At 42.7% G+C, this 11,530-nt stretch overlaps 1 protein-coding gene across 1 annotated transcript; it reads left to right on the forward strand.

Moving 5' to 3' along the window:
* Window positions 8,102-9,793, forward strand: LOC109127309. Its single transcript, XM_019231903.1, has 3 exons — window positions 8,102-8,471; window positions 8,538-9,219; window positions 9,283-9,793. Exons 1-3 carry the CDS (start codon window positions 8,102-8,104, stop codon window positions 9,791-9,793), a joined length of 1,563 nt encoding a protein of 520 aa, XP_019087448.1.

Raw genomic sequence — 11,530 nt, forward strand, 5'->3', positions numbered from 1 at the left:
CTGGGAACCCAGGTGTGGGGTTGCAGCAGGTGGAGCCCAGGGTCGAGATGATCGCTTGGCGGATCTGTTGGCGTACTGTTGGAGCGGTTACCGAGAGGGGTACGAGTGCAGCCTCTAGTTGTACCGCATGTGGTGGGGTGCAGCCGAGGGCTGCAGATGTTGAGGACCTTCCATCTTATGTTAGGAGGATGGAGCAGTGGTTGATGACCGGTGCGAGATTCTTCGCGAGAGGTATCGAGCCTAGAGAGGCGGATAGATGGTCATATATAGTTGGAGCAGATATTTCTTTGTTTGGTGGGTAATCCAGTTGGATATTAGAAGTTGAGTGGGCAGGTGTAACATTGTAATGTTATACTCGCACCACGGGAAGTACCTTTGGTCGCAAGATGTTTATAGTCTTAAAGGATTGTTGCTCCTGAGGGGATGGTGGTTTTCCCAGAATACCGATAGCTCGAGAGCCTGTGGGCTCCGAGAGTGGCAGAGGGGATGATGTTCTCTTGAGGGGATGATTAGTTCCTCTGATACCGAGATCCTGAAGATTATGGTCCAAGGGTGAGACGGTATAACTCGAAGACGGTGGTCTGAGAGTGAGGTCGGTATGGCCCAAGGGTTGCGACCCAAGGGTGGAGGAGTTTGGAGCAAGCAATGCCTAGGACGTGAGTATAAACATAACGACTTAGTGTAAACCTCGAGAGACTGATGGTGGTTTAATCTCGGGTTTTGGATGTGTTGATCAATGGGTAAGGGTTTTATGACCGGAGCAGTCATGAATGTGTGGCTGTTGCGCCAGGATTGTGCGGACGGTGGTGCTGGAGTCCCGGGAAGGGGAGTTGCAGCAGGTATGAGCCGGGAAAGACATGTTTGCCAGATACATAAGTACACAAAAAGCCTTCATGGCAAGATCAAACTAATCGTTGCGACGATGTTGGATGAAGTTCATTGGAGATGGACAAAGTTGCTAGATTCATGGTTCTGGTAAGCTTGCTGGGGGAAATAAGTCAAGTGGGTTGAGTTGGCGGCCTGCAAAGCATTTGATACGGTGAATCGGAATATGCGAACGTATGGTACTTGCTTGTTTTATTACGCTCGTATTGATGATTTGTTGTGGAGAATTGCTAAGCGGAAAGCTAATTTTGGATTAAGCCATCTTGAGGAAGTTTCCCTTAGAGGCAAGTTACTAGAGGGTCTTGGATTGGCAAGAGGGGTTCATTTTCAGATGGTGGTTAGTTGATGTCAGCATACTTGATTATTAGTCTAGTAGAGCTGAAGAAGTANAGTTGAGTCTGTGTGCTATTTCACAGGAGCCGTTGGATTTGGTTGCAGCTGATAGAGTAGATCTGTTGAGCAGAGTACGGTTGTCTCAGGAGAGGGATTTGGGGCTGGTCAATGCCTCAAAGGATGTTGATTCAGAGTATCAGGTTTCGGCTAATGGTANATAACGCACCAACAACGTTTCTGAAATTGATGAACAGTGTGTTTCAAGAGTTCATGGATGTATCTGTCATCATTTTCATCGACGATATCCTGGTTTATTCTANAGCGGATTTATGTGCCCAAGGATGAGGAGTTGAGGTAGGAGATCCTGAGAGAGGCTCATGCGAGCANTGGAGGGCAGTTCTGGAGAAGCTACGGGAGCAGAAGTTTTTTGCTAAGTTGAGCAAGTGTAGTTTTTGGCAGCGTGAGATGGGTTTCCGGGGTCATATTGTGTCTGCAGATGGAGTTTTTGTAGATCCAGAGAAGATTCAGGCTATCAGAGATTGGCCTAGACNACTAGTTGTGTCGCGAGATGCGATGTGTGTTAGCTAGTGAAGGCTGAGCATCAGGTTCCAGGCGGGTTACTGAAGATTCTTCCCATTCCAGAGTGGAAGTGGGATATGATTACTATGGACTTCATGGTGGNGGGATTAGCAGGTTACTATAGGAGATTTGTGCAGGGGTTTGCGAGCAGAGCACGTCNGCTAGTGTCCAGGACGTTTGATGCTATTTGGGTCATTGTGGACTTGTTGACTAAGTCGGCACATTTTCTAACCATTAAGAAGACTGATGGAGCAGCGGTCATGGCTAAGAAGTATGTGAAGGAGATAGTCAGGTTGCATGGGGTGCCAACGAGCATTGTGTCTGATAGGNTAGTTAAGAAGGAAGGATGTTCCTTTTGTTTGGTCACAGGAGTGTGAGGAAGGCTTTNTTAAGTTCACTTTGGTGTTCTGTAGAGCGTTTCAGGCAGAGAGGGGCACTAAGGTGCATATGAGTACAGCTTATCATCCCCAGACAGATGGANATTTATACAGATGCCTCTAGAGTTGGTTTGGGTTGTGTGTTGATGCAGCATGGGAAGGTGATTGCCTATACTTCGCGGCAGTTTTAGAAGCATGAGGACAACTATCCTACTCATGACTTGGAGATGGGTGCTGNAAACAGTTATCAGACAAGTATTAAGATGACTCCTTATGAGGCTTTGTATGGGAGACCGTGTCGTACACCGTTATGCTGNTCCTGAAGATTTGAAGACCTTATCTTTATGGTGCAAAGGTACAGGTGTTTACAGATCATAAGAGTCTNTACTCAAGTGGGGCAAAGGAGCATTTACGGGGCAGATTTTGTTCAGGAGACCTCAGAGAAGATTCGGGTTCTCAAGCTGAACATTAAGGAGGCTCAGGATTGGCAGAGGAGTTATGCTTATAGGAGGAGAGATCTTGAGTTTAAGGTAGGAGACAGAGTGTACCTCAANTGGCTAACTTGGTTGCAGATGCTCTGAGCCGGTAGAGGGTAGCTTCGGCTCAGGAGCAGGAGATGGAGTCTCTGGTAGGAGAGATCGGTGAGTTGAGTCTGTGTGCTATTTCACAGGAGCCGTTGGATTTGGTTGCAGCTGNTGTGGCTTATAGACTGGAGTTACCTGAGGTTAGGCGTGTATTCCATAAGGTTTTCCATGTTTCTATGTTGAGGAAGTATCTCCGTGAGGATGATCAGTTGTTAGCTAAGATTCCTGAGGATCTTCAGCCTAACATGACTTTGGAGGCGAGACCAGTGAGGGTTCTCGAGAGGAGGATCAAGGAACTTGGGAAGAAGAAGATTCCTTTGATGAGAGTCTTTTGGGACTGTGATTGTGTTGAGGAGCAGATTTGGGAGCCTGAGGCGAGGATGGAGGCAAGGTTTAAGAAGTGGTATGAGAAGCAAGCCGCGACTTGAGCTTTTCTAGCCTGGTCCCATCTGTAATCCGTGGCTGGAGCGGGAATGGAGTATTCCAGCCCATCTCTCTTGTTTACTTGGTCGCTTGGGGTGGTTGGTTGTGCGACTAAGTAACAAGATGAAGTGGTGCTCGGGGTACAAAGTTTCCGTGAGGCGGGGTTTTTGGAAGAAAGTTTCCTGAATTAGGAGTTTCCAAAAGTAGAAAGTGTTAAAAAAGGAAAGTTTTATGTGAGTTAAAATTTGTCCATTTTAGTGGAGAGAGCCTTGGAGGGGCTTGTGAGGCCTTAGTGGCGGACTTTTTAGTCATTGTGTGGCCTCAGTGGCGGTCTTTTGTGACATTGTGTGGCCTTTGTGGCGGGCTGTTTAGCCGTGTGTGACCTTTGTGGCAGGCTGTTTAGCCAATTGTGTGGCCTTTGTGGCGAGCTGTTTAGCCAGATGTGTGGCCTTTGTGGCGGGCTTTTTAGGCAGAGTGCCTGTTTAGGCAGTCCTTCGGGACAGATGGTCTTTGTGACGGTCCTTCGGGACATATGGTCTTTGTGACGGTCCTTCGAGACAGATAGTCTTTGTGACGGTCCTTCGGGACAGATGGTCTTTGTGACGGTCCTGTTTAGGAAATTTGTTTGGCCTTTGTGGCGGTCCTGTTTAGGACATTTGTTTGGTCCTAGTGGCAGTGAGATGATCCATGTGTGGTCATGAGGTATCCTAGTGAGGGGATATGTGGTTGGTAGGACATTGTGATGTCTTACGCGAGCCACGGGAAGGAAGCCTGGATAGGGATAGGACTCAGATGTATTCAGAATTCTTTACTCGTGACTCTTGGGAGACTTAGGTTCTCCTAGTACTGCCATATTCTGAGACTTTGTGGCTTGGGAGTATGGTTGGTATATCAACTTCGGATGACGATCCGGGGGTGCGCTGTAGGGTGGCAACCCGAGAGACGAGTATTGAATTTTTCCTTATATATTATGGCATGCGGGCTTAGGCCCGATGAGGAGCCAACATTGTGGCATGCAGGCTTAGGCCTGATGAGGAGCTAATCACAACTCAAGGTTTAGGCCTAAGAGTAAAGGAAAGTCCAAAAGTCGAGAGCAAATAATGTCTGGAGCGTGAGTCTGTCGCCTAGAGGTGACCTTTCGTAGATCAGTCGGAGGAGTGCGTGCCGTGGAGACGGTTGCACGGGATTCCTTGGCTGTCGGTTGTTCGAGATTCAAGGACGAATCTAGGTTGGTGGGGGAGAATTGTAATATCCGCAAACCGAAATCCCGGTTTAGGGATTGCATCGGTCGATGCAAGTTCAGTTTTCTGCGGATGGGTTAAGTTAATCGCTGTGTTTTGGGTTAGGGAAAACCCTTTACACGAGTTTTGTCTCATTAGTCGGGGTTTGGCCGCTTTTGAGAGAAAAAAGAAAGAGAGAAAAGTTTCCTAAGTGTTCTTGAGTGTTCTTGGTGATTTCTGGAGATTTGAGGCTATTTCTGTAGAGATCTGTAGCTGGGATCGTTGTAGGAGCTTCCTGGAAGTGTTTTCTTGTTTTTTTAATGTTCAGAATCGTCTTGGCAAAGGTAAGTGCAGGACCATGGCTTATCTAAGCTAAAGCTTCTTTGATCTGCTTGTTTATGTGTTGTTAGGCTTGTTAGATGGTTATTTGGGACGTTAGGAAGCTTTCTTGTGGCTTGGGATCGAGTTTTGTGGTTGAAGGAACAAAGATCCGGCGAGAAGCTTCGGGGAACACGATGCTCAGCATGTTGCATCGGTCGATGCACTTGTGCGTTGGTCGATGCAAGTGCGAGGACGACGCGTAAAACCTAAGGTTTTCGTGTTATGTCGAGCATGCGTCGGTCGATGCATTGCGAGTGTCGGTCGATGCATGTGTAACTTGCATCGGTCGATGCATCCCTTGTGTCGGTCGATGCATCCCCATGTGGTGTCGGTCAATGCATGTTGGTGTCGGTCGATGCAGAGTCCTGGTTTGTTATTTGTTGTTTGTTGATTGTTGGTTGATGGTTAGAGATGTCTCTATTGCTTGTGTGTATAGCTCAGTAGATAGGAGGATTGCCTTACTGAGTGGTTATAAAATACTCATGCATTGCAATTTGTGTGTGTGGTGCAGGTAAAGGCAAAGTGTGATCGTGGAATGAAGGCAATGAAGAGGAGGATGTTCTAGGGACTCGATTGGTTGTTGTCTGGCATTGTTAGGTTGCTAGAGTTGGGTCACTAGAAACATTGCTAGATTGCCGGTTTTATGTTTCCTGATGTTTGGTATTTGGATATTATCTATGTTATGATTATTGGTTTATTATTGGATATTTATTGGTTATTGGTATTTGTTATTCCACTGTTGGTTGTGATTGTGGTTAGGTGGCTAGTGGATATGGGACCACTAATTGTAGTTTATTTATTATTATTATTATTATTATTACTATTATTATTATTATTATTATTATTATTATTATTATTATTATTATTATTATTATTTACTATTTATTATTTATTTAAAAAAAACGGATCGGGTTGTTTCAAACCCTAATTTCCGGAATGCCGGATTAGTGAAGAGAAATCACAAGAAGTTCCATCATGTTTTTTCTGCTTTCCTGAAGGTATGTATGGAAACATTTGAGAGATCTCCTCGTTTCTTCTTTACATGTATGTTTCCTTATCGTTTACATGTATGTATCAGTATGTGGCTCGGCCAACTTGCAATGGCCATAGGAGGATTGGTGGATGCAGTGAGAAATCACACGAATCAACCTTCATTAAGGTAATTAGATCTCTCTCCTTTATTTTTACCTATTAATAGGTTTGATTGATTACTGATTTTGGTACTCTGTCTCTCGTAGTAGCTTTAAGATCAGACTAATCTAGAGATTTCTTTATGTGACTGATGATGCTTCTGTCCTTTATATTGTTTCAGCATCGTGGCATGAGATCTTTCATAAGTCACGAATCTAGCCTGGGATCTTTTTTAAGTCGTCGTGAATCTAGCATGGGATCTCTCATAAGTCGCCGTGAATCTAGCCGGGGATCTCTTATAAGTCGCCATGAATCTACCCTGGGATCTCTCTTAAGTCGCCGTGAATCTAGCCTGGGATCTCTCTTAAGTCGCCATTGTTTGTACGATTCTAGCCTTAAGGTAAATGTTGTTGCTCAGATCTCTCTGTTCTTTATGTGGTTATGGGTTTCACAAATGATTGCTTCGTTTCAGAATCATGGTGGACTGGGACCTCTCTTAACTCGCCGTTGTTTGTACGAATCGAGCCTTAAGGTAAATTTTGTTGTAGAGACATCTCTCTGTTCTTTATGTTTTACTTGTCATTGGTTTGACATTTGACAGATGATTGCTTCTGTCCTTTAATGTTTCAGCATCATGGGAGACTGGGATCTCTCTTAAGTCTCCGTCGTTTTCATCTCTACCATGAATCTTGTTATTATTACTCTTTTGCATCAAATACTATCATATGCATATCTTATGATTCTTTTTAATTTCATATTATTTGCAATAGTTGCTTAGATCTTTCTGAAAACATGGTGTATAGAGTTATTTTCATAGTTGGTTTTTTCATTGATCTAAAAAGTATTGTCAGGATGTTTGTGTCAATCTTGTTCAGTACTTATATTTGATTTTCTTTAAGAAAATTATGTTTATAAATAATTTCGATTTTTTTGGTTCTTCTAAGAAAGTACGAAAGTTTTTAGAAAATTTGAATTTGAAAGATCATACCCGAAATTATTTAAAAGTCTTAAATTGTAAAAGTCTGAATAGTTTTTGTTTGCAGATTGCTGACTGAGGAACAGAGTCAGAGTCAGAGGAAGTTCCCATTCCTTAGGAAAAGAGCTGTCGAAGAACAAGAGAATGAAAGAGCAACTTTTTTTTAGATCGTTTATTTTCCACTATCTTAAGTAAAATAATTTCATATCTATATACTTAGGCACTATTCCTCAAAATTTTAAGAATTTAAAAGTCCAAAATCCAAGCGTATAAGTGTAATAATTTTTTAACAACAAGATATAGCACAAAGCTCCAAAATTCATTTGATATATTTACACTGTTCTAAAACAATGAATGTGAAATTTAAAAATGTTTTGAGTGTCCAGCTTTCTCTAGACATTCAGATTTTACGCTAAAACGTGAAAATAAGAAAAATCATCAATTAATAAAGGAATTTTGATATCTAGGCAAATACATATATGAATTGTTTACCTTGTAACAGCAATCATCTTTAACATTTAAAATGTGTCAGGATAAAGTTTAAACCCAGAATTTGTGGAATGTGCCAAAAATTTAGACGATCCATGAATATATTTGTGGAATATATATTTTCAGGTTGAGGTTAGTTACAGTTTTAATCCATGAATTAGTTAGATTTCTTTAAATAACATATTATATTTTTCCATATTGAACAACCTAATTAATTTAATGGCATAAATTTAAAATCCAAAGATTCATGTACTGTGAATATGGTTTGATTTTAAATATCCAATTATATGGCATGAAAGAATTTGGACATTTTTTATTTTGTTCTTCCCAATATATCCCTAATATATTATTTCCGAAACACATGAATTTGCTTTTGTAGACTATAAAATAGATATATAGATGATTTTTTGGTTATAAACTTATGACATTCATAATTTAGGTGTATCATAATATACATGTTAGTTTGATTTTTGGTAATTAGGGATAGTATGGATTTAGTTAATTATAGTAACATATAAAATTAATTATAGGTAACATTTAAAAGAAAAGGAAATCATTCAACCTAATTAAACCAAACATATGTGACTATTCTTTCACTTTTATCTAATTTTATATTTAAATTATTTTGAATTATTATATAATATATTTGGTTAATAAAATTTATGATTTTTTCTGCATATGATGTAATTTAATTTTTTTAAACGGACATATATTGCTCAACTGATGAAGACTGACATCTTGGCGTTGTTTGAAACACATGCTAGTGGAAACAGAGCGGGTCAAATTTGTCAGGGACTAGGTTTCGAGAATTCGTTTAGAGTGGATGTTGTGGGTTATAGTAGGGGTATATGGCTCTTATGGCGGTCTGGAATTGGTGACATGGAGATAGTCGAATCAACGGATCAGTTCGTTGTGGCAAAGCTCCGTACTGGGATGGAGATTGTGAATATGATCGTGGTTTATGCGGCTCCGACGGTGATTCGGCGCAGTGGTATTTGGGATAAGTTAGCGGCAGTTGTCCAAGGTTTGGTTGGTCCGTTATTCAACGGTGGAGATTTTAATACAATTGTGCGATTAGATGAGAGGTCTGGGGGTAATGTTTGACTTTCACCTAATTCTTTGGCGTTTGGTGAATGAATTAACAATTTGGCTTTAATAGACATGGGGTTTCGCGGGAACAAGTTTACCTGGAGGAGAGGAAGAGTGGAGGATACGTTTGTGACCAAGAGACTGGATAGAGTCTTGTGTTGCCCTCATGCTAGGTTGAAGTGGCAAGAGGCACGAGTGACTCATTTACCTTTTTTGGCATCAGATCATGCACCGTTATATGTTCAGATGTGCCCTGTAGTTGGAAGAGATCCAGATAGGCGACCATTCAGGTTTGTGGCAGCATGGTTAACACACCCTAGTTTTAAAGAGTTGCTGGTGGCTTCATGGAATGTCAGTCTTACCACCCCGGAAGCTTTGAATGAGTTAAGTGTTAAGCTGAAACAGTGGAATAGAGATGTTTTTGGTGCTATTCAGAAGCGTAAGGATGGCATTGTTCGGGAGCTTCAGATAGTGCAAGATGCACTTGATTTGGCGCCATCAGATGATATGTTGAGTCAAGAGGAGGTTTTACTGAAACAGTTCGAAGAGGTGTTAGAACAAAAGGAAATATTATGGTTTCAAAAGTCGAGGGAGAAGTGGGTGGCACTTGGGGACCATAACACGAAGTATTTTCACACTTCGACTGTCATACGGAGACGACATAATCGGGTTGAAATGCTTCGAAACGATGAGGATCAGTGGACTTATGATGCAACAAAGCTTGAGAATCTCGCAGTTCAATATTATAAGAGGTAGTATTCGTTAGACGATGTACCAATGGTTGTGGATAAACTCCCATAAGAGGATTTTGCTAGTCTCATACGGGAGGATCGAGAGTGTTTAAATCGAACATTCACAGCAATAGAGGTGGAAGAAGCTGTTCGCAGTATGGGGAAGTTTAAAGCTCCGGGCCCCGATGGTTATCAGCCTGTGTTCTATCAAGAGTGTTGGGAGGTGGTTCGAGAATCCGTGGTGAGATTTGTTCTTGACTTCTTTAATTCAGGGACTCTGCCTCCGGAAACAAATGATGCTCTTGTGGTTCTTATACCACAGGTTGCTACGCCAGAACGCATAGTCCAATTCTGCCCTATTAGTTTATGCAACGTCTTGTTTAAGACCATTACCAAGATGATGGTTCTCAGGCTCAACCGTGTTATCGGAGGTTTGATTGGTCCTGGTCAATCTAGTTTCATTCCTGGCAGGTTAAGTATTGACAATATCGTGGTAGTTCAAGACGCTGTACATTCAATGCGGAGGAAGAAAGGTCGCAAGGGGTGGATGCTTTTGAAATTGCATTTGGAGAAGGCTTATAATAGGATCCGTTAAGATTTTCTCCAGGTCAATTGGTGACAGCTTGTCCTGTGGGAAGGTTGTTAAAGGGTGGGCACCAGAGTTAGAGGAACCCCTGGCGCACTAATAACCTATTGGTGGATTTTCTTCTCAGAGAATGTGTCTAGGGAGTTAGGAAGATTAATAAGTGATGAGAGTGGGATAAAGACAACAAGGGAGCTGGGAAAATATCTAGGCATGCCAATCTTTCACAAGCGGATTAATAAATAAACGTTTGGGGACGTTCTAGAGAGAGTGTCTTCACGTCTGTCAGGCTGGAAGGGACATTGTTTAAGCTTTGTAGGGAGACTGACCTTGACTAAGTCAGTTTTAGCTTCTATTCTGGTGCACACGATGAGCACAATATGTTTTCCGGCGTCGGTGTTGAATGGTCTAGATAAGGAGTCACGGTCCTTCTTGTGGGGTAGTACTCCAGAAAAAAGGAAGACCCATTTGGTAGCTTGGGAGAGAGTGTGTCGGCCGAAGAGTGAAGGGGTGCTTGGAATCAAAGCTTCTACGACTATGAATAATGCTCTAGTAGCCAAAGTTGGTTGGCGGGTACTTAACGACTGCAAGAGTCTATGGGCCAGGGTTTTGTGAAGTAAATACGGAGTAGGTGGTATTCAGGACCATCGTTGGCTTGTAGCAACGTGTCCAAAGTCTGCGGTGTGGCGGAGTGTTCTTGTGGGTCTGACGGAGGTGGTTTTGCGGGGAGCCAAATGGGTTGTTGGTAACGGTGCTAGCATACGTTTCTGGACAGATCGATGGGTCTCCAGTATCCCTTTGCGAGATATGGTGAGTTCAGATATACCAACTAGATATAAGGAGCTACGGGTGAAGGATTTCTGGCGTGATGGAGAAGGTTGGTTGTTGGATAGGATATTGCCTTATATATCGCAGAATACTCGTCTGCAATTGGCTGCGGTGGTAGTGGATAATGTTACCGGAGCGTATGATCATCTCTCATAGGGTGAAACTGCTAGTGGTGCCTTTACGGTGAAATCGGCATATTCTTTATTGGTACAGAATCAACAACCCAGGCAGGATGTCCAGTTTTTATTATCGGATTTGGCATGTTCTTAGTCCTTAAAGGGTGCGGTCTTTTCTCTGGTTAATGGGGCAGCAGGTTATCATGACGAACACCGAACGGTTTCGATGGCATCTGGGAGATATAAGCGTTTTTCAGGTCTGTAAGGGGGTGAGGAAACAATCATTCATGTGTTACGTGATTGTCCTTCGATTGCAGGCTTATGGAGAAGGATTGTGCCGATCCGTCAAAGGCAACAATTCTTTAATGATACGTTACTTGTATGGCTGTATAGGAATTTGGCTATGAAGAATGCGACTACTGAATATGCTTGGTCTACTATATTTGCCTTGGGTGTCTGGTGGGCGTGGAAATGGAGGTGTGGGTATGTGTTTGGTGATGTTGGGAAATGTTGGGACAAAGTAAGGTTTCTGAAGGAGTTGGCTATTGAAGTAACTCGAATAAACAAGCGTCAGAATGAGAAGGATAGAGTGAGGGAGCGAGTTCTTCATATGGTTAAGTGGCACAGGCCAATGGAGGGATGATTCAAGCTGAACACGGATGGTGCATCTCGAGGTAACCCAGGTTAGCTACGGCTGGAGGTGCTCTGCGAGATTCGGCGGGTCGATGGTGTGGTGGTTTTGCTTTTAATAGTAGGATTTGTTCAGCACCCTTGGTGGAGTTCTGGGGGGGGGGGGGTCCTACGG

This window comes from Camelina sativa, chromosome 11 (genome assembly GCF_000633955.1).
Source record: "Camelina sativa cultivar DH55 chromosome 11, Cs, whole genome shotgun sequence".
Lineage (NCBI taxonomy): Eukaryota > Viridiplantae > Streptophyta > Magnoliopsida > Brassicales > Brassicaceae > Camelina > Camelina sativa.